This window comes from Conger conger, chromosome 1 (genome assembly GCF_963514075.1).
Source record: "Conger conger chromosome 1, fConCon1.1, whole genome shotgun sequence".
In the NCBI taxonomy this organism is placed as follows: domain Eukaryota; kingdom Metazoa; phylum Chordata; class Actinopteri; order Anguilliformes; family Congridae; genus Conger; species Conger conger.
The window spans coordinates 31,363,193-31,385,990 of record NC_083760.1 but is presented as its reverse complement, the minus strand read 5'-3'; the positions used below and the strand labels follow the sequence as shown (position 1 = coordinate 31,385,990).

Sequence of the window (22,798 nt, the reverse complement as noted above, 5' to 3'; positions counted from 1 at the left end):
GCTTTTGTTGTTACTCAGCACTTAGTTGATTAATTAAATCAGTAAATAACAGAGTTAACTTGCCTCACCTGGTTTCTTGGTTCTGAATCGGTTGCTGATATTAACAAAAACCAGCACACCCTGCGGCTCTCCGGGACCAGGAGTGAGAACCATAGCTATAGAGGAATGTGTTTATAGTTTATGTGAGGGGCAGAAGTGTTCAGGTAGTCTCTGGACTGTGAATGTGCTGCTCTTTGTGTGTTATCTACACTCACTTTATTTGGTAGACCTGTACACCAGCTTGTTAATGCAAATATTTTATCAGCCAATCATGTGGCAATGACTAAATGCATACAAGCATGCAGACATGCTCAAGAGGTTCAGCTGTTTTTCAGACCAAATGTCAGAATGGGGAAGAAATGTGATCTAAGTGACTTTGACAGAAACTGCTGATCTCCTGGGATTTTCCCCACACAACAGTCTCTAGTTTGCGTTGAGAATGGTGTGAAAAACAAAAACTGCAAAAAAACATCGAGTGAGCAGCAGCAGGCAGAAACGCCTTGATAATGCGAGAGGTCAGAGGATAAGGGCCGAAGTTGACAGAAAGGTGACCGTAATGTAACCATTACAACATTACTGTGGTATGCAGAAGAGCATGTCTGAACTCACAACGTGTCAAACCTCGTAGTTGATAGGCTACAGCAGCAGAAGACTTAATAAGTCTAAAAAATAAGTCTAACAAATACCTAATAAACACCTCACAGCAAGGAGGTCCTGGGTTCGAATCCCCGTCGGCCGGGGCCTCTCTGTGCGGAGTTCGCATGTTCTCCCCGTGTCTGCGTGGGTTTCCTCCGGGTACTCCGGTTTCCTCCCACAGTCCAAAGACATGCAGGTTAGGCTGATTGGAGAGTCTAAATTGCCCATAGGTGTGAGTGTGTGAGTGAATGGTGTGTGTGCCCTGCGATGGACTGGCGACCTGTCCAGGGTGTATTCCTGCCTTTCGCCCAATGTATGCTGGGTTAGGCTCCAGCCCCCCTGCGACCCTGTTCAGGATAAGTGGGTTAAGATAATGGATGGATGGAAATACCTAATAAAGTGTTGACTGAGTGTATATAAGGAATGTGTTGACTGAATATGGTGATGCCTTGCGCTCAGATCCAGAGGAGATGATCTATGACGATGTGGAGCTGGGGGAGGAGGGGGGGAGCAGCTCTCTGGATAACGGCTGGAGCTCCAGCGAGTTCGAGAGCTACGACGAGCAGAGTGACGGGGAGGGGCAGGGCCGCAACGGGCTCCCCGACGCCTTCATGAGAGGGAGGACCCCCCGCAACAAGACCCACGTGTGTACAGCCCTGCTGCTCTGTGTGTGTGTGGGTGTGTGTGTGTGGGGTTGTGTGTGTGTGGGTGTCGGGGGGGGGGGGGGGTGTGGCTGTGTGTGGGTGTGGGTGTGGGGGGGTGTGTGTGTGTGGGGGGGGGTGTGGGTGTGGGGGGGGTGTGTGTGTGGGGGTGTGTGGGTGTGTATGTGTCGGGGGGGGGTGTGTTGGGTGTGGGGGGGTGTGTGTGTGTGGGGGGGGTGTGGGTGTGGGGGGCGTGTGTGTGTGTGTGTGTGTGGGTGTGGGTGTGGGTGGGGGGGGGTGTGTGTGTGGGGGTGTGTGGGTGTGTATGGGTGTGGGGGGGGTGTGGGTGTGTGTGGATTTGAGGATGAGGGTGTCTGTAAGACCATGTGCATCTGTTTTTTTCTTTGTGTCTGTATATGTGTTTGTTTGTGGGTGTGTGTTTGCGTGTGTGGACATGGTGGTGAGGGTGTCAGGGTATGTATGTGCATTTCATTTTTGTCTTCTTTTTGTGTGTTTCTGTGTGTTTGGGGGGGGGCATGGGGTAGGATTTTTGGGTTGTATTTTAAGATTGTGGTTTGACAAGATGTCAATCACCATCTTATGTGAACCAACCAGAAGATTTGCTCTCCGAGAGAAAAGCACAATGATTGGCTCAGATCAATTCACTTAATTTTCCATCTTTGGGTTTCATAAAGCCTCATTCCGCACCAGTGGGTTTCGGGTGCTTGTCAAGGTGAGAGAATGTGCACTCTTAAGTTGTTCCTTACCTTACCATTTAGTAGGGATCCAGATAGTGTGTGAATCTGTCCCAGGGGTTGCCGGCTTCCCCTTTCAAATATTTCACATTTTCACTCGCTATAATGTCAGAACTTCACTGAACATCCGTTAAATTAGAAGCAAAGGAGCCAAGACTCATTAAACCCTTTGTATTTTACCTGCCGTGGCGTTGATCCAGTTGAGCCCACGTACATTTAGGTACAAATCCTTCCATTTCGCTATCAGCAGTGTTCAAATGAGGGCAGGTTTCTCGTTTCAACTTTCCGCTTGTAAAAACTTTCTCCTTCTCCTGGTTCGCAATACGGGAGACCGGGCCTGCGTTCAATTCCCATTTGTCGTAAACTTTGACTCGCATTTGAATGAGGCTGTAACTTCCTTCGCAAACACTGTTTTACTGGTGAATGTGAATTAATGCTGGGGATTGAATGCTTTTATTTTAGCAAAGTCGTCAAAGTCGAAGAGTCAAAGTTGAATATAAATGGTGATTGAATTTATTCAGCCGCTTTATTTTATTTGGTTGGAGCTTCGACTGAAAGACAGAGAAAGGAAAAGAGAAGTCAAGTGGGGTTCGTGTGAGAATTTATAAACCATTGAGTGGATTACAGAACCATGAAAGAATTTTAAATTTTCTCATTTTGTTGCATCATTAAAAAAAATGATGTTTTATTGTGTGGATTCCTGCTATAGTAAAGGTGAGGAACAACACATATTATTGCTGATGAATTGTACCTCAATATCAGAGGTTGGAAACGAGTAAATGATTCAAGAACCCTGAGCAAAAATAAAATTAATTTTTCTGAATTTGTGGCCACTCCAATTACCCATAAAGAAAGCAATCTACCTTTAAACATGAAGGTACAACTTTCGTGGATTTAGTTTGCTGGCTTGTCTTGTGTATTCAAAATGTTTCCAATACTGTAGCATTTAGGATTATAAATTCCTCACCATCAGTGTTTTGTAATTATAATTCTGCTGGCTATTGAGTCTGCCTGAGATATGTGCACTGCTGCATGTGGAGAGGTGATGGCTTGCTTTTATGTGTTCTTTTACATTTCTTTCCATTTTTATATATATTTTCTGTGGCCAGTTATGCCTCTTGAGTTACTGCTGTGTTGCCCCTGCAAGAGAGCAACCCTTTCAATTAATTAGCCCACATTTATATTACATTTCAGTCATTTAGCTGATGATTTTATTTGAAGCAACTTTTTTGATTGATTTGACTAAGCAGGGGCCAATACCCCTAGAGCAATGTGGGGTTAAGAGCCTTGCTCAAGGGCCCAACAGCTGTACTGATCTGACTGTGGCTACACACAGATCTACAGGAGAGGTTTCTTTGATTGGAGGAGAGGATCGAGTATCTCTCACTGAAAACAGCTGGCTGTCTGTCGGCAGCTAGCGTGTCTGTGGAATTAACCAATACAGCAGTAACCTATGGAACATAGCCTGGCCCTGCTGAAAAAAACTAGGTTTTGGAACCACTGGTAACTTCTTGACCAGTTCAGACCAGTTACCAGCTCAGACAAGCTACCAGCACGAGCTGGTTGACCAGCTAGTCCAGCTGATAACCACCTTGACCAGCTCAGTTTTCAAGATGGTCAAGCTGGCGTAGCTGGCTTTTACATTGGGGGGCTTAATTCCTCCTAATTCCTGATTGGAAACAGCCAGTTCTGACATGGCAGCTAGAATGTTCCTCAAAGTTGTGACTTAGCTCAGGCTGAATCCTGTCTGAGCTTTGGGGCTTAGCCAGTCCTCCTGACGAACACCTTTACCAGGTGAGCCACGAAAGTGACTAAACTGTCCAAGTCTGGCTTTTATTTACTTTGGTTGAAATCACCTTTTTTGATTTAACCAAAAAAGTACATGTTCATTACTAACACAGTGTTCGTGTTGGTGTTGGTGGTGGCGGTGGTGGGCTTTAGATGGCGTCCAGTTTGCCACCGGCTGCGCTTCTTCAAGAAAGGGCGCTTTTTGTGGTAATGCCTGCTTTGCTCCACTTTAGCTCTCTCAAGATCTGACGAGGTTGAAAGAACACTATGAGAAAAAGATGAAAGATCTCGTGGCGAACACGGTGGGGACTGTAGAGCTGCAGCACATAAGGCAGAAACAAGAACAGAAGGTAAATCGTGCAATGATGATGTCACCGTACCAATGATGTCACTGACCTGGCCCCACCCATAACCCAAACGGCTGTTCTGGTCAAGACTAACTTTTTCTTGAGATAGAATAATGGTGGGCCCTTGGTGTTCTGGCAATTCTAAGTTTTATTTTATTTAGAAATTATGTTAGTTCCTCAGCAATAGGGTCAAAAATGACACAAAATGTAGTAATTGGCCCTTGTGATATACAAAATATTATTTTTAAAAAACTATTCTTCCACTGTTATTCTTCAAAACTTTGTATTGAATTAAAATATATATTGTTCATCCATTTTGTAGAAGTTAGAAAAAACCTTTAACTACTGGCTTAAAGCATGTCAATAAACATTACTTTTATTGACACTGGGTGAGGTGTGGGAGTAGCAGGGAAGGCTTTTGCTGCTGTCAGATTTTCCTGGGCTAGATTTGAATCCACATTTTATGCTGTCTTCCTGATGTTGCTTCAAGGGGCAATTCCCAAAATGGCAAAATATCACATACTTAGCGTACATGTTTTCTATTCATTTTTGGGTTTCAGTTCAGAAATCCTCACTAAAGGTGCCACAAAGACCAGCGATTGTGTTTAAAATAAGCTAGTGGTTATGAATTATTCATGAACATTCCAAAGTCATCCCATGGAAAAATGCCCACAGAACCAAGGTTACTATAGGGTAGCACTTCCTATATTGGTTGCAAAGGCCTTTTCATTTCGGTTTGTATATCATCTACTGCAGAGCACCTGTCATTTACTTGTTGCACATCACAAATTTAGTAGGGAAATAACTCCCTCAAGGGAAGACCACAAGGGAAGGGAATGTGTTAAGGTGAAATCGAACCCGGCCTGGCTGTCTCCAACATCCTGGGAGGCCTTCTGGTCCATGGACAGCAGCAGTGTCACCTGCAGACATGCACACCTGAGGGTGATTGGTAATCAGCCCAGGTGTTGTTAATTACTGGAGGATGAGGCACACTGGCTGCATTCAAAACTGCATACTAGCATACTGCTCTTACAAAATTTGAACTGTCGTACGAGTAGTATGCTCGTTTGGTTTGGAACACAGCCTGTGTCTCTAGGAACCCTTCTTTTTTTGAATCAGAGTTTGAGTTCATTTTGATTGAATTATTTCATCTATACATATCCTGGTTTTGTTTCTCACCCCACAGATGGAACAAAAATGGAAATTCAAAAGGCATTGGCTTATACACAGTACTTCTGTGTGTCTCTGTGTGTATAGACACAAATATGCATTTGTTTAATCGCCTATACATTGGGTCCACCAGAGACCTTACCTCAAATAGCACATCTCATTATTTATCCAATTATGATTTCATACAAAGCCACTGTAACCATTCCTTCCATAGGAATCTTCTGAAAACAGTTATTGCTTCTTCTGGAATTCTTATCTTGATCTTCTGTAACAGAGAGCATAAACATTTTTAGAGTGAGTATTGCCTAAAATGACCTTTGCATTCAGATCATATCAAACAAGCACAGTAGATTGAACTATCAATAACGTATTTACACTGATAAGCCAAAACATTAAGACCTAATATGCTGTTGGTCCTCTACGTGCTGCCAAAACGGCTGTGGGCCAGTGAGGCATGGACTGTACAAGACCTCGGAAGGTCTGGCACCAAGTTGTTAGCAGCAGATCCTTTAAGTCCTGTATGTTGTGTGGTGGAGCCACCGTGGATTAGACTTGTTGTTCCAGCACATCCCACAGATGCTTGATCGGATTGAGATTTGAGGAATTTGGAGGCCATAGCAACACTTCCATCTTCGTCATGTTCCTCAAACCATTCACAAACAATTTGTGCGGGGTGCATTTTCTCGCTGAAAGAGGCCATTGCGATCGGGGAATAGCATTGCCATGAATGAGCATCGATGAGCCTTGGGCACCCAACATCCTGTTGCAGGTTTCTGGCTTGTCCCTCCTTAGACCACTGGTAGGGACTCCCCACTAAAAGCTTTGCTGTTTCAACATGCTCAGACCCAGTCATCTGGCCATAAAGATTTGGCAATTCTCAAAGCTGCTCCGGTATTTACACCTGCCCATTTCTCCTGTATCCAACACGTCAACTACGAGACCCAATTGTTCACTTTCCAAGTAATATATCCCAGACCTTGGGTTGTGCTGTTGTTATGAGGTAATTCATGTCATTCACTTCATCTGCGCGTGGTCATAATGCTTTGGCTCATCTGTGTGTATTGTAATGCAGATAGATTCAAGTCTCATGAATATTTTATTCTGAGCATAATGTTTTGGCACATTGCTCGGTCTACCAACAGAAGATTACACCAGGAGTGACTTTTTCAGGCACTTTTTTGAACCACTGCTGTTCCATCCCATATTAATAATTCAAATCATTATAAACTTAACAGAGATTTGAATGTTTTGGGTCATTTGCTGAACTGCTGCTGTTTTTCCAGCAGTACATTATTAGTTTTAGTGAGTGTGTCCTCCCTATTTGAACTGAATTAACTGAAATGGAACCGACTTGAACTGATGTGAATTGATCTGACATGGGTGATTATGTACAGCAGGGATCTGCAACTAGTGATTCTCGAGGACTGAGAACTGGTTTTCCTGCCTCTCTTTAACTGGCCAATCAGTCACACGAATTACAGTACCAAGGAGAAAAGAAAACCATGGCTGGATTTTGATTTGAGGGCCAGAGTAAATGATCCCTGATGTAGAGTCAGCAGTGGCTTCTATGAAGGCTGCTTACATCGTTAGCGCCACTGTAATCAATAACACTGAGCAGAGCAACACTTTTCATTTTCTCAGTAAAGAACCAAAAAAGGAAGCACAATTAATTTATCAGAAGGAAAACTTTAATGAAACACATTAGTCCTAAGTACCTCATTTTATTAAGAGAGTAGATAAGAGTAGCTAATTAAACATGATAATTAAGGTTCATTTTTTTTATAGAAAATGTCTGTGGTTCTGTACAAACTATATCCATGAAATGCTCTTTATTTTAAGAAGTGTTTGAGTACATCAATATTGACTAGCAATATGACATGCAACAGTGGCTAAATCTGTGAAAAAGCAATGGAGTGCATACCTCACTTAACTCATCACTGTCATAGATGTGGTCATACTATACTGGAAAATATGATGTTTAACATATGCAAGGAGGCAGAGATATTGTGTTTTTTTGTAAATTTGTTATAAGATATTGCCAAGTAAGGTACGCAGTGCAGTTCTCAATTCTGCGGCTGCTTGACTTCACAGTATTCCATTCAATAGCAAGTAGATATCGTGTAGCTTTCATACTGCATTAATAAGTGCAACATATTGCATTGTCATATAACTATCATAACAAGCACATGGCAGTTGGTTTTCATGGGACATAATAAATGATGTTATATCACAAATGGCTTAACGCATATTATTACATGCTTCATAAACTAATGTCAGTTGTTATGATATGTTCATAATGCATAGGCCATCTGCACATTAATCTGGTCATAATTTTTTCTCCAATTTATTGTTTTTGATTCAGTTTGTGGAATGCTAATGGGTCCATTAATGATTTTTGTAACATACATTTTTTACCCTACAGCAGCCTCAGGTTGTGTTATAGTGCAGGGGGAAGATGCAGTTGTACTCTTGGTGCCTTCCTATGCATATGGGTGTCTGGTTACATGATACTGTATCAAAAATGGGCTTCTTATGATTGGTACGTGTGTATAGAGAGATCCAATGAACCTGTGCTTAAGGTAAAGTGTGCCGGTGTAGTGGTTAATCTTTCTAATGGTTGACTTTGTAAATTGTGAATAAGATGCAGAAACTGGTGAAGGCGGCAAAAGAAGGGACCAAAGACGGCCTGGAGAAAACCAAAGCTGTGGTGAAAAAGGGAAGATCATTCATCAAAACCAAATCCTTCTGTCAAGGTAAGAGCTCCGCAAGCATTCTGTACACAAATTTGGTCAGACCTGGGTCAAAATTGCTTTGAATTCAAATACTTTTCTATGCTTCACTGAGCTTGTCTTGTGTATTGGAGCCTATAAACAACTCTCAAAAAGTGCAAACCTCGCCTTCTGGTCCTATTGGTTGGGTCCATTCCACCAGGCAAGATCAATCGAGCACAGAAAAGTATTTGAATCCAAAACAATTCCGTATTTGACCTCGTAGTTCTGTACGCACGCATAGTTGCATTTAATGCGCGCCTCACGTCTTCCTCTGGTGCTTCAGAGCGCAAGTCGTCCTGCATGGAGGAGGAAGGGGACCTCTTCATCGAGGTGGAGTGTTTCAACATAGATCCTGAGCTGAGCCCCATGCCTGAGGGACTCACGCAGCAGCAGGTACGAACAACCGTACGGCTCCACCGCTTCTCCTCATTCTCATTCGTAACACTGCATCATCTGCGCTCGCTGTCTCTCTCGGTACTGTAATGCCTCCTCCTGGGGTATTTACATTCTCATTCATCTCATTAATCTCATCCATAACACTGCTCGTTGGTCCCTGATCTGTACTTGTAGATCGAAGCATCAAGTTGCTTCAGAGCACCTTTGCAAGCAGATTTATACATAAAGCAGATTTATATCTCCATAATCAAATAGGATGGTCGTTTGTACCATTGTCAGTCAAGTGAAAAATGAACGGTTACGGTAAGGAGAGCTGAGCCGCTGTGTAACTTTTTACTGTAATTTAGTACTGTAGCCGTAATATACTGTTATGTGCTGTCCAACCAGATTCCTACAGATGATATTTACAGGATGTGACTACTTCAGGATCTGTGCCATGGGATGTTTTTATGGGATGTGGAGAAGAGATGGGATTGTTTTTTCCAAACCACATGACTTTAGTTTTGGAGCTGTTATGTGTAAGGTGTAAATTGGTAATGGCCTTTTGAATAAGGAAGAAACTATCCTGGAGGGATTTTAGAACCAAATCTAGGGAAATACCAACTAAGTAAAGCACTGTATCATCAGCCTACAGTTCATGTGAATGTAGAGGGATTGGTCTTTGAGAATGTGCATTAGGTTATTCATAATAGAGAAGAGAGTGGGAGCCAAGATTGAGCCTTGAGGTACTCCCTTAGAGACATCCAATTTAGACACCTCTCTTGTCAAGAAGTGAGACCTATAGTCTTCAGTAAATGTTCTGGGCTGCTAATCCTTAAAGACCTTCATTATAAAATATGGATTTTCTCTAAAATAAATGAATACTGGATTGTATTTATGTAGAACCTGTCATAATCTCAAAGTGCTTTAGAGCTTTATGGCCACCAACATTATGTAGCATCCACCTGGTCTATTTTGAGCCAAAGCATATCATATGTTTTACACTGTAATTACACAGCATAATTACTGTTATTAGTGACACATATGTCTGTGTGTCTGTCCATAGGTGGTGAGGAGATACATATTGCAGTCAATATTGGAAAGCGAAAAGAACTATCTGGATGCACTGAAGCGCATTTTAGAGGTAAGGGTGTCTGGTTTTTACAATTGTTGCTGTAAGGTGTATTTCTTCACTTTGAAGGAGGTAGGCTATTGACTCATAATGGCTTCAAGTCTTTATGCTAAGCTAAGACATTATGCTAACATGGAAACCAGCCAGTGAATGCCCAAAAATGAAATCAAACAGTCTGGGTAAGTCTGAAAAAAGGTATATTTCCCAGAATTGCTGTATTTCTTTAATGATTTTTTCCACTCTATTTCATGGTGTGTCAATAAGTGAAATTAGCTGGTGTAGTGACTGGTCTAAATGAAAACCTGCATCCTGTCAGCCCTCCATTGTACCGCTGTTTGGACAACAGTATGTGTGTTTGTTGCTATGGTCTTGTTGCATAAACGTGTTCAATTGCATTTATATTATAATTTCATAATAATTTTTTTTTAGCTGACACTTTTATCCAAAGCAACTTACAGTTGATTAGACTAAGCAGGGGACAATCCCCCCTTGGGTTAAGGGCCTTGCTCTGTGGAGCTTATGTGGCCACACCGGGGCTTTTGTCCAAAGACGTCATAATGGCAAAGCAACCCCACATGAAGGATAACTGCTAAAATGTGACCAGAGAAGGCAGCAACACTGCTAATACTGTACTGTCCACCGGGATGAAAGTTTCACATCCCTGTTTCTTTATTCCTTCCCTCTCTTGCTTCTCGTTTGTTAGTTTTGTGTCTTGCGTACTCCTCTCCAAAAATAGCCAAATGATATGGGTTTATGGAAAACAAGTTGTACAATTATACAAAAAAACCGATCACAGTATCTAAAAATAAAGGGGAGAAAATTCTCTATCTCTCCCTCTCTCTCTATCTCTCCCTCTCTCACACTGTCTCTCTATCTCTCTCTCTCTCTCTCTCTCTCACACTGTCTCTCTCTGTTCTCCCCCCCCCCTCCCTCCAGCACTATGAGAGGCCTCTGTCGGAGATGGACCCCCGGATCCTGAGCGAGCGGAAGCTGAAGATGACGTTTTACCGCGTGCGGGAGATCCTGCAGTGCCACGCCCTGTTCCAGATCGCCCTGGCCTGTCGCGTGGCCGAGTGGGACACGTCCGAGATGATCGGCGACGTCTTTGTGGCCTCGGTGAGCCGGGGTGGGGGTCGTGGGCGATTGCCAGCCGAACATCGACCTCAATACAGGGACTGTTTACCCAGATTAATCCAAGCTCCATTCCCAACTGCCACCCCCCCCCCCCCAACTCCCCCACACAGCTGTGCACTGCCAGATTGGAATCTCCAGATGTGCCCACCTCCCCCCAGCCCCCCTCCCCCCACAGATCCCCCCCCCCCCCCGCTGTGCGGACGCTTCCCCCGAAACAAAGGAAGTCTATTTCACCATTGACACAAGCTCCCACCTCCCCCCTCCCTTCCTTTTCTGACCTCATTATTGTTTGAGATGGCTGCATGCCTCTTGTAAGCGAAGATTAACGCGTGTGTGACCAATGGGAAGGGGGGTCGGGTCTGTGCCAGCCTGTGTGTCTCTCTGACATGCCACACAGTATAATGGATTGCACAGATCTAACAGAGGACTCTTTTTCTCAAAAGTGGCATGACTGTATGCAAGTGCTCCAAGTCACACAAATGTATGTTGTAATATGTTTTGTATGTAATATGCACAGACTTGGGTAAAGTACCTAATTGTTTGGGATTCAAATACTTTTCTATGGTTCACTGAGATTGTCTGGTGTATGAAATATGCTCAAGAAGTGCAGTTTGCCTTCTGGTCCTCTTAGTTGGCTCAATTACACCAGGCAAGATCAATCGAGCGCAGAGAAGTATTTGACTTCAAAGCAATTACATAATTGACCCGGGTCTGCGTATTCGCAATAAAATGTGATGTTTTTTTTTTGGTTTGCTTTCTTCCGTTTCTTCACCCTGTCAAGTTCTCCAAATCCATGGTGTTGGATGCCTACAGCGAGTATGTGAATAACTTCAGCACGGCTATGGGGGTGCTGAAGAAGACGTGTGCCTCCAAACCGCCGTTTGTGGAATTCCTCAAAGTAAGATAACTGACGGGGACGACCAACTGGGTGACTGACTGTGGACCGTGACATGACCGCGCACTTCCTGAGGCTTAAATATTACCCTCAGTGGGCGGCGCTGTGAAATGATCTGTAGAAATGTGTGTAAAGACGCTAATCCAGCACGTGGATGTGTTGTCTGGAATGTTATTGTTTTGGATTCCAATACTTTCCTACGCATTGATGAGCTTGTGTTGGGATCTAAATACTCTCAAAAAATGCAAACCCCGCTCTCTGGTCCTCATGGTTTGCTCACTTGCGCCAGGCAAGATTATTCGAGCAGAGAAAAGCTTCTGGATCCAAAACAATAGCATATTTTGTCTCAGGTCTGTGTCTGGTATGTAATCCTGACTGAACCAGTGGTGACGCACACCAGCTGTATATCCTCCTAAGACCGGGTGATTCATATTAGTCCCCTGTAGGGACATGTTTATCTGCTCTCAAGTGTTATATACAGGACAGAAGGATATGCTCTAAAAATGGAAGCAATGTCGAACCCTGATATATTCTTCTGTGCTGAAGGGAAATCCAATAAAATTAACTTAACAATTCAGTTTTTTCATACACTTCTTTCATACCAACAATATGCTTAAGCTACTTACCTGTCAGGTATCAGGAGGATTATAAAACTAGGACTAGGACTCCTTAGCCGGTAAACTGTGAAGTGAAAAGGAACATTGGTAGTGATTCATTCAGAGACACTTAATGTTTTTCAAAAACCTGTTCATTTATTGTGATGTGTCAGTTAATGAAACTGTTGTAAGATTAATGGAACTGTTTCTCTGGCCCCATTCACAGCACTGCCAGGACAGCAGCGGAGACCGCGTTACTCTCTACGGGTTAATGATGAAGCCAATCCAGCGATTCCCACAATTCATCCTGCTCTTGCAGGTATGCCACCCCCACCCCCCCACTCCCTACACCCCAGGGCTCCCATCTTTGTTCCAAAGTTTTGGTTCTCCCACTTTCTGTTTTCTTGGTGTTTGCCAAAGAAGTGCATGATGTAACGCCCTGCAAACAGGAGGCTACAGCTGTCATTCCTGACATGCTCTGGGGATGTGATAGTCTTTAAAGTCCCTTTTCCCACTCCTGAATTTGGTAATAATTGGGTTTCAGACATGCAAGACATGCAAGACCTTCCGTTACCTTGAGGGAATTCTGTCCCCTTTACAGAGAATTCTCTCAATGGAGAGATATTTTGGGGACTACATTTTTTCACAGAGCTCTGTAGTTGCTCTCCAGGGGCACAATTGTTGATTCCAAATTCGGGGGGAAAATATCCCCCCTCCTCCCCGATGAAATATGAAACATTTTTAAACAAGAAGCAAAATGTGAAAATTTCCAGTATATGACTGGCATACAGTGTTATTAGGATGGTCCTGAATAATGTTTTTTTAAAATTTGGTGGTGGTGATTCACCAGTTGGGAATAACCAACAGATGGCGCCCTGCACTCAGAAACCAATGATGATGTAGCTCAACTGTGAAAATGTTTGTTAATAATAATAATAATAATAATAATAATAAAAACAATAACAATAATAATAATAATAATCTTCCATTTTAATTTGTGTTATTTGCTTTGTGGATGTGCCTTGATTTAGAAATTGTGTGTGTGTGTGTGTGTGTGTGTGTGCATGCAAGTGCATGTGTAGAAGACAGACATTAAAAAGTCAGTAACAATAATTTGAAAAAGCAATTTTTACCATTGTGAAAGAGACCTCACCATGCAAAGCTATGTAAGCTGGGCCACGCCCTCAGTTTTTAACAAGATCTCAGTCTCCTTTCCTCAGTCGTATCTGTGTGTTGTACAACCTCCCGAACTCATCCTCCATTTTCTGAATTAGTGTCGGCTGTATAACTGGGCGTAAAGTTGACCGTTTAGTGATGTGACGCGCTCTGGCCCCATGTTCAGGACATGCTGAAGAACACGCCAATCGGCCACGCCGACAGGCTGCCCCTCCAGATGGCCCTGACTGAGCTGGAGACACTGGCCGAGAAGCTGAACGAGAAGAAGAGGGAGGCTGACCAGCGCTGCGAGGTCAAGCACATCGCCAAGGCCATAAACGAGCGCTACCTCAACAAGGTACCGTTAAACAAAAATTATTAAATAAAAATGTTATATATATTATATATTCCTAGGGTGGCCAGTAGCGTAGTGGTTAAGGTACGTGACTGGGACCCGCAAGGTCGGTGGTTCGATCCCCGGTGTAGCGTCTGCCAAATGCCATTAATGTAATGTAATGTTTCCTTACCTAGAACAGTCTTCCCTTTCCCTAGAACATCGCTCTGCGATGGCTTGGTGTCCTGTCCCAGGTTTACTCCTGGCTTTCACCCAATACATATTGGGAGACTACAGCCCTCCTGTGACCCTAACCTGGAGTCCCTGGTTTTTAGGATGGATAATAATAATGACTCTTCCTCCCCTCACAGCTCCTGGGCAGTGACTGCCGGTACCTCATCCGGTCCGACGACATGGTGGAGACGGTCTACAACGACCGTGGGGAGATGGTCAAGACCAAGGAGCGCCGCATCTTCCTGCTCAACGATGTGCTCATGTGCGCCACGGCTAACGTTCGGTGAGAGCCCGGAGCCTGCGGCTAAGATTCAGTACTGGGACCGGGAAGGTTGGTGGTTCAAGCCTGCTGGCCCACTGCCTCTCAGTGTAGCCACAATAAGATCTGCACAGCCGTTGGGCCCTTGAACAAGGCCCTTAACCCCCACATTGCTCCAGGGGGCATTGTCCCCAGCTTAGTCTAATCATCAACAGCAAGTCACTTTGGATAAAGGCTTCAGCTAAATAACTGTAACTGAGCATGTGCAGTTAACAAAAGTATTACCCTTCCTGGTGATGGTAACTGGTAAATCTGCATTTTTATAGCGCATTTATCCAAAGTGCTGTACAATAGATGCTTCTCATTCACCCATTCACACACACACACGCACACACGCACACACACACACTCACACTCACAGCGATTGGCTGCCCTGCAAGGCACCAACCAGCTCGTCAGGAGCAATTCGGGGATAGGTGTCTCACGGGGTCGAACTGGCAACCCTTCAACTGCCAACTGCTCTTACCTCTTGAGCCAGTGTCGCCCCAATGTCGATACTGATGTGATGATGTGATGATGTTTCTGAGTGCGTGCGCTTTGCCCCTCACCACAGTCAGGACAGCGGCGGGGGCAACGGCGGGGGTGTCTCTATGGGGCAGAAGCTCCTGCTGAAGTGGAGCGTCCCGCTCAGCCTGGTGGACATGGTGGAGTTCGGCTCCAGCGAGGAGGCCGGGGACAGCGCCCGCTTCGTCACGCCGCACTCCGGGGAGAACGTGGTCATCAACGCCAGGCCAAGTACGTTATCACCCGTCCTCTGTACCTCACTCCGGGGAGAACGTGGTCATCAACGCCAGGCCAAGTACGTTATCACCCGTCCTCTGTACCTCACTCCGGGGAGAACGTGGTCATCAACGCCAGGCCAAGTACGTTATCACCCGTCCTCTGTACCTCACTCCGGGGAGAACGTGGTCATCAACGCCAGGCCAAGTACGTTATCACCCGTCCTCTGTACCTCACTCCGGGGAGAACGTGGTCATCAACGCCAGGCCAAGTACATTATCACCCGTCCTCTGTACCTCACTCCGGGGAGAACGTGGTCATCAACGCCAGGCCAAGTACGTTATCACCCGTCCTCTGTACCTCACTCCGGGGAGAACGTGGTCATCAACGCCAGGCCAAGTACATTATCACCCGTCCTCTGTACCTCACTCCGGGGAGAACGTGGTCATCAACGCCAGGCCAAGTACGTTATCACCCGTCCTCTGTACCTCACTCCGGGGAGAACGTGGTCATCAACGCCAGGCCAAGTACGTTATCACCCGTCCTCTGTACCTCACTCCGGGCTGGAGCGCTGGCAGAAACATGGCAAAGATAGACTGTAAAAAACAAAAAACAAGTCATTCTCAGCGAGCTTTGAGTCTTAAAATTAGACTTAAAATTGTATTTCTATTGCTAAGCAAGACAAAAATATTGCCAGTGAGTCGAGACCGTTTCACTTGATTAAAAATGGTCTCTTGTCAAGCAAACAAGCTAATATTTTTGACTTGCGAGAAAATAATAAGATTATCTCATTATCTATCCCATTGTTTAAAACACAAAAAATGCTTTTTCCAGTGTGTTCCTTTTAATGTTCATATTCATTAGAGGCCCATGGCTTATTTCTTATTTCTGCGCTTTAGTTGACAAAGTGTTAGATTTTGTCCTTCGCATGCAGTTTCTCAGGTTTATTTTGGTGATTTGATGTCCCGAACAGCATTTGTGAACAGATTTGAATTCATACGCAATTCATAATCAAGCACAAGCGTATTGAAATCGTGCCCAGCCGGGGGAATGCATGTGCTACATTTAGCTGATGCTTCAAGATGTCGCTGTGACATCATCAGGGGAATGTTCATGGGGGTGCATTTTTCGGGGACTTGTGATACTGCGTAGCAGTGAAATCAATAACTCCCCCCGACCGCCCCCCCACCCCCACCCCCACCCCCCCCACCCTCTGAAGGGCTGCATGAAATATTAACGCACCCCTGGATGATCAGTGCGTTTTCTCTCCAGTATCTCTGCCTCTTGTAGCCCGGACAAAGGACAACATTAAGAATAGTCGGTTGCACGTCCAAACTTACCTTGTAGGCAGTGTAGGACTGTCGATGAGTTTGGATAGAGGACAGAAGTCAGTTATGTATACTACTCTTGTTCTCCTGTGCAATTACATTTATTTGCCTGAACACGGGACAAGATTCTGATCCTGGTACAATGCCATTTTGCTTCCTTGTGGATCAAATGTAATTCATTTCTTCAGCTTTCGGCAGAGACTATGAGTGTTGGATTTCTTGTTGGATTTACATTGACATACACATGGATATTCTACTCATATTTGGGTTTTTATGAGTAACCGACTTAAGACGTGGGATGTTCCTTTATTAGATAGAATGTAGTCATAGTCATATGAATACTTATGTAAACACATTGGGCCTCATTTATCAATATTTTTGTGAATCCGTGGGTTAATGAATGTGTGATCGGAACCGGAGAAACAAATTCTCAATTATAAATCAGCTTTTTTTCATATCCACGTGTGTATGTTGATGAATTGCAATTTTTTGTAAACAAAAAGCATGTGCACAAAACTTATGATTAGCATAAATGGACTCCCCTAAAAACCTTACAAGGGCCGTGAAACTAAATTTCAGCCATTTTAGATGTTGAGTTGTTTGCCTTTATTGGCAATAGTGCATGAACATCACAGAAGATGAGCAGTTTCTGAAATATTTAAAGCACCCTGTCTGACCAACACCACCAACAATCATTCCACGGTCAAAGTCACTTAGATCACATTTCTTCCCCATTCTGAAATTTGGTCTGAAACTCGTAAACTGTTGTCGTGAACTCTGCCTCGAGTTCCACATACTATCGAACAGGTGAAATGAAAATGGTTTGGCATTAAAATGGAGCCAAAGTTATAAAATTATCAGAGAGATGTTGCCGTCTGGAATTACAGCGATATGTTTTGGCTGTCCTATGCCAAGAAGCTGAGGACGGAAAGTACCAGAACATGTCGTGGAATTGGACAGGAACAGAATGTGAATCTTCAGAGTTCTGCCTCCAGTGTGTTGCACAAACTTCAAAGGATGTGTCTGGGCAGTCGGTACCTACTTGTGAGCCTTACCAAAGAAATTGGCTCGGTCTTTGAAGATGCACTCTTCAAAGTAGGCTGCTCCAAATATTCTAATGAAGCAATTAATGTTAATGTAATGTAAAGAGAGGTCAGCCATAGCAATGAAGGTCTAACCTATGACTTGTACACCCTATTTATAGCCTATTTATTGTTTATGTGTCAAACTCGTTTGGCACGTGTTTAATAAATTGTTGGAAGGCCCATTGTTTGGAATATGCCTTCCTCCTGGAAATAAACGTACAACATACATTTGGGATACTATGGTGACCATGTTCAGCTTATTACACTTGTCATTTTAATACAGTTTCAGCATGGTAGTCACTTCTCTTAATGGTAATATTTTTTTCCATTGTATTTTCAGTTCTGTGCAGATTTCAGGGCCCCACACAAAATGGCCACCCTCTGGTTGAGCACCCCCCCGTCCTCCTTAATACTATTTTAATTATATTTAACACCTTCACCCTGCACCCACTGCAGTGTACAACACAGAGGCTATTTTAAGAAAATGGCACATGAAACATGGTAGCTGAGCAGGGAGTCATATGATATAAATCCTGTGCAATACAAATGTAAGAATAGTCGGTTGCACGTCCAAACTTACCTTGTAGGCAGTGTAGGACTGTCGATGAGTTTGGATAGAGGACAGAAGTCAGTTATGTATACTACTCTTGTTCTCCTGTGCAATTACATTTATTTGCCTGAACACGGGACAAGATTCTGATCCTGGTACAATGCCATTTTGCTTCCTTGTGGATCAAATGTAATTCATTTCTTCAGCTTTCGGCAGAGACTATGAGTGTTGGATATTCTACTCATATTTGGGTTTTTATGAGTAACCGACTTAAGACGACACATAAATGACATTTATCTTAATATTACCAAGGACATATGAACCATTCTCTTTCATTAAACCATATTTGTTTTATCCAAGGTTAATGTCATTTAAATCTATTCTTAAGAAGTGAAAATACATTTCACATTTTGTACCAGGCCCTTGGGGGATACCTTCACAAACCTCAGTGGTCTCTGACCCTAGCTTAATGTCAAGGCTCTCCTCGTGCTTGACGTCGGCATTAACAGGAGTGAGGATATCTCTCCCTTTTCCAAATGAGAATGTGTTGCCGGTTAGTACTCAGTCTGCCATAATAGTATTAGTAGTCGTAGTATAATTCACTAGGACTAATAATCCCTTTAACGGAGGCATTAAGTAGACCTGGAGTTGACTAGAGTAAGAGCATAATGATTCCATCTCCATATCAATCCATCAATACATGCCTACATACTCCCAACCAATGTACACAAAACAAGATGTGGTTGTTCCTGTTCTTGGGGTGAACCAAAATAGCCGGTATCTTGTGAACCAGGCAATCTTGACTGATTGCAGGGGACAGGGAGATGTCATAAATAAGCATACAGAAGCCTATTTAACGCCTGATAGTTGTACAGCGGCAACTTGAAATTGAGCCTGTTCGTTTATTTGTAGCTGGCGAAGCGAGTTAAAACTGTTTTGTTTGGGTTTTGGTTGGGCTCCTAGCAGCGGAATTTTTGAACAATTCAAAGGCAGTTTTAAGTGACATTTGAGCACCCTGAATGACCACAGTCTTCCATCAAAAGCACAGATGGCTTTTTCCATGTCGTTTAACGAAAATAAATGGCCTGTTTTGATTTCCTTCGGTGAAGGAAATGATACCTGGGTTTCCAAAGAGAGATCTGGGTTAGCGGTAATCCTATGAACTTTTACATTGAATGAAACGTTGAATGAGTCGTTTCAATGGCTTTTGGGACCAATGATATTCTAAATTGAGGGCTCAAGGCTGCTCTATTTTATCTGAGTATGTTCTACTTCCCCAAAGTGCATTGTCCTCTTCCACTACCAACTACTGTACACCATTGTCCTTATCCTAATGTCCTCTTTAATCTATTGATCAGGAATTTAGTATTGCATGCATACTGTAGAACTACAAGGAAGTTATTGCAGCTCAATCCATTCATCCATTCTGTCCATTCCGGGAAGGAGTTTCTTTATCTAAGATGGGGCCGGATGATGTCAGACCATCTGTGGCTTGTGTATGAAAAATGACACCCTCAAGGCCTGGTATAAAATCCAGACTGTGGCAGGGCTGTGGTGTCGTAGTGATAGGGGAGGTAGCAGCAGTGAGATGCTGATGAATTGAACAGGTCAATGCAGTTTGTATGAGCAGAATTCATTGGATGTTTGGTGGTTACTGTGTCAGCAAGCTAGCTGTGTTTGCTTTGCATTGTTAGCACTATACTGCTAACAGTTTTCATGAATAAACAGGAAATGAATACCTTCAATCGTATTTGTAAAACAGATTCCCAAGCTGCCAGGGTGAAATAGAGCCATGTTCTACATCAAATTTTATGAGAAGTGGAAAGTTTGTCCGTGAGTCAGAATGTATAAGTGCTGCCATGTGTTTCTTCCCAGAAAAGCCAGCTGATGTCACAAATTAGTTCTACCTCATGGCTGAAGAATTGTGTGAATGAGCATATCCAGGTGACTGGGACACAGTATTGGGGAAGATTTTCTGAGCCTGGATTTTCCACATTCTGAACCTGGATTTTCTACATCTGAATTCTACTTCTTGCTATCCAGTCTTTTAGAGTAAGGAAAAATAATATTTTCCTGTCAACCTGTGATTTATTTATTTAATTTGAACAATCTGCTTAATTGTGGATTTAATGTACCCTCCGAGCTCAATCAGCAATCGCTAAACTTAGTCTGTTGTGGGGATTTGTTTTATCACACAGGCTTTCTCGAGTGTCACACACAGTGCCGTACTGTGGGAAAAGGAGGGCAGACTTAGCACGTTTCCTCATGTTACAGTGCAAGGTTAGACCTCCTTTGCAGGCTGCTGTTACATAACACTGCAAATCCAAAAATAGTCAATTATAACCAGTATTTGAGTCTTATATTTTAACTTAATCTCATTTATAAGACGTCATGTGAGACAGTTTTAAAAATAAGATTTACAGTCTCATTACCGGACAAGACGAGTGTTCCGACTGCAAACCTTTATGTTTGTGGAGTTTATTGTACTCTCACCAAGCACTTTATTATTACCTACTTATTCATTTATTATCTAATCAGCCAATTGTGTGACAGCAGTGCAATGCATACAATAAATGTAGATATGGGTCAGGAGCTTCAGTTAATGTTCACATGAACAATGATCTAAGTGGTGGTTTGAGTATCTCAGAAACTGCTGATCTTCTGGGATTTTCACACACACTAGTCTCTAGCATTTGCAAAGAATGGTGCTATAAATAAAAAATAAATCCAGTGAGTAGCAGTTCTGCAGACGGAAATGCCTTGTTAATGAGAGAGGTCAGAGGGGAAGGGCCAGATTTGTCAAAAGGGCCAGATTGGTCAAAGCTGACCGGAAGGTGACAGTAACGCAAATAACATCATATTACAACAGTGGTGTGCAGAAGAGCATCTCTGAACACACAGCTGTAGCCTATCTTAAGTGGATAGGCTACAGCTGTAGAAGTCTAAAAAATAAGTAATAAATACCTAATAAAGTGCTCACTGAGTGTATATGGAACGTATGTATATTTGGTCTTCTACATTATGTTGACATTATTTAGGTATAGTACAGGTAGAAGGAACCTGAACCGGAGTTATACTGTACATAAATCAAGTCTTCTCCAGGGACTAATGTGTTATGGAATGGCTGCCAAACCAATTCTCTCTCTCTCTCTCCAGATATACTGGCATGTTTTTGGATTGGCCCATGTTTGCCAATGAATTTCTCACACGGATTCACAACTGTCATGTCATAGGGAAGCATCATTCCAATTATTTACACCAACTGTTAAACCTAATCTGATTGTATAAAATATAATACCAAAAACATGAAAATACCATGAGGTTCCTCTCGTACAAAAGGTAGGAGCAATATGGCGTGGAGATGGACTGGGGCCATGACATTCTGAAGACATATTGGAATAGCTGGTAATTCTGCTCTCCTGGTGACTTTTGGAAGTATGTTCCAGCACTGTAGGGCCAATGCCAGGAATCTGATTGGGTCACCATGCTGGGAAGGGGAGCAGTAGTGAAGATTGCTTCAAGATTTCAGAGTTGTTCACGGCTAAAGCACTGGACCTTGATGTAGGTGTCAGTCCGGCCGGCTCACGTGGGAGCGGCATAATTAGCTCTCTGCTTCGAGGGTGGGGAGAGGGACTCGGCAGGCGAGCTGTAGGATTGCCGTATACAACAGAGCCCCGATTGTACTCCTCTTGGAGTCAAGGTCATGGGGTTGTGATGATGGGTCTTGGAGAAGGCATGTAATTTCCTGGTGGTGTATCCCCAGCTAACATGGGTTATTGGAATAGATGCGGTATAATTGGCTTCCAAATTGGGAGAAAATGGGAAAATTATGAAACAAAAATCAAAATTTCTTTTACAAAAGATTGCTGAGCTGAGAGGTCTGAGTATAGGATTTGAAGACAGATTGATAGTAGGTATGGAAGAGCTGTTCCATCCCATCCTCGGAAGACTAGTATCTAGTTTTTAAATGTGCTGTAACAGGCAGCCATTGAAGTGCGATTCTTGGTCTCATAATGATTCTTTCTAAAACTGGAGGCAAAAATTAGGACAGGTGTCAAATTGCATGAATTCTATGCATCACAGTTGCCATAGCAACTCAGTGCACACTGCACAGCGAATGTAAGCTCCAGCTGGATGAGTTCATTCATTTAGCAGAAGCTATTATCCAGGGTGACTTCCAGTGTTGGAGTACATATAAGTGCATTCAACTGATTCACTTGAGTAATATCACCAGAGCTGGCTAGCAATATTCCCAAACCAGCATGGGTTTACACTCAGCAAGCACTTTATTAGGTAGATCAGCTTGTTCATGCAAATATCTAATCAGCCAATCATGTGGCAGCTACTAAATGCATAAAAGCATGCCGACATAGTCAAGAGGTTCAGCTGTTTTTTTGACCAAATCTCAGAATGGGAAAGAAATGTGTTTTAAGTTACTTTTACCGTGAAATTATTGGTGCCAGACAGGGTGATTTGAGTATGTGCTGCTGATCTCCTGGGATTTTCACGCACACTAGTCTCTAGAGTTTGCAGAGAATGGTGCAAAAAACTAAAACACATCCAGTGAGCAGCAGTTCTGCAGACAGAAATGCCTTGTTAATGAGAGATGTCAGAGCAGAAGGGCCAGACTGGTCAAAGCTGACAGGAAGGTGACAGTAACGCAAATAACCACACATTACAACAGTGTTATGCAGAAGAGCATCTCTGAACACGTGTCAAACCTCTAAGTGGCTAGAAGACTTAATAAGTATAAAGAATAAGTAATAAATACCTAATAAAGTGCTCACTGAGTGT

At 43.3% G+C, this 22,798-nt stretch overlaps 1 protein-coding gene across 1 annotated transcript in view; it reads left to right on the top strand.

Moving 5' to 3' along the window:
- The window catches only part of arhgef10 (Rho guanine nucleotide exchange factor (GEF) 10), a 93,798-nt gene that overhangs the window by 26,871 nt on the left and 44,129 nt on the right, over nt 1–22,798 (top strand). The window contains 11 exon segments of the mRNA XM_061239701.1: nt 1,135–1,319; nt 4,093–4,209; nt 8,018–8,129; nt 8,431–8,540; nt 9,589–9,666; nt 10,591–10,770; nt 11,570–11,686; nt 12,506–12,598; nt 13,622–13,792; nt 14,140–14,285; nt 14,875–15,056. Of these exon segments, the coding sequence (XP_061095685.1) occupies nt 1,135–1,319; nt 4,093–4,209; nt 8,018–8,129; nt 8,431–8,540; nt 9,589–9,666; nt 10,591–10,770; nt 11,570–11,686; nt 12,506–12,598; nt 13,622–13,792; nt 14,140–14,285; nt 14,875–15,056 (1,491 nt within the window).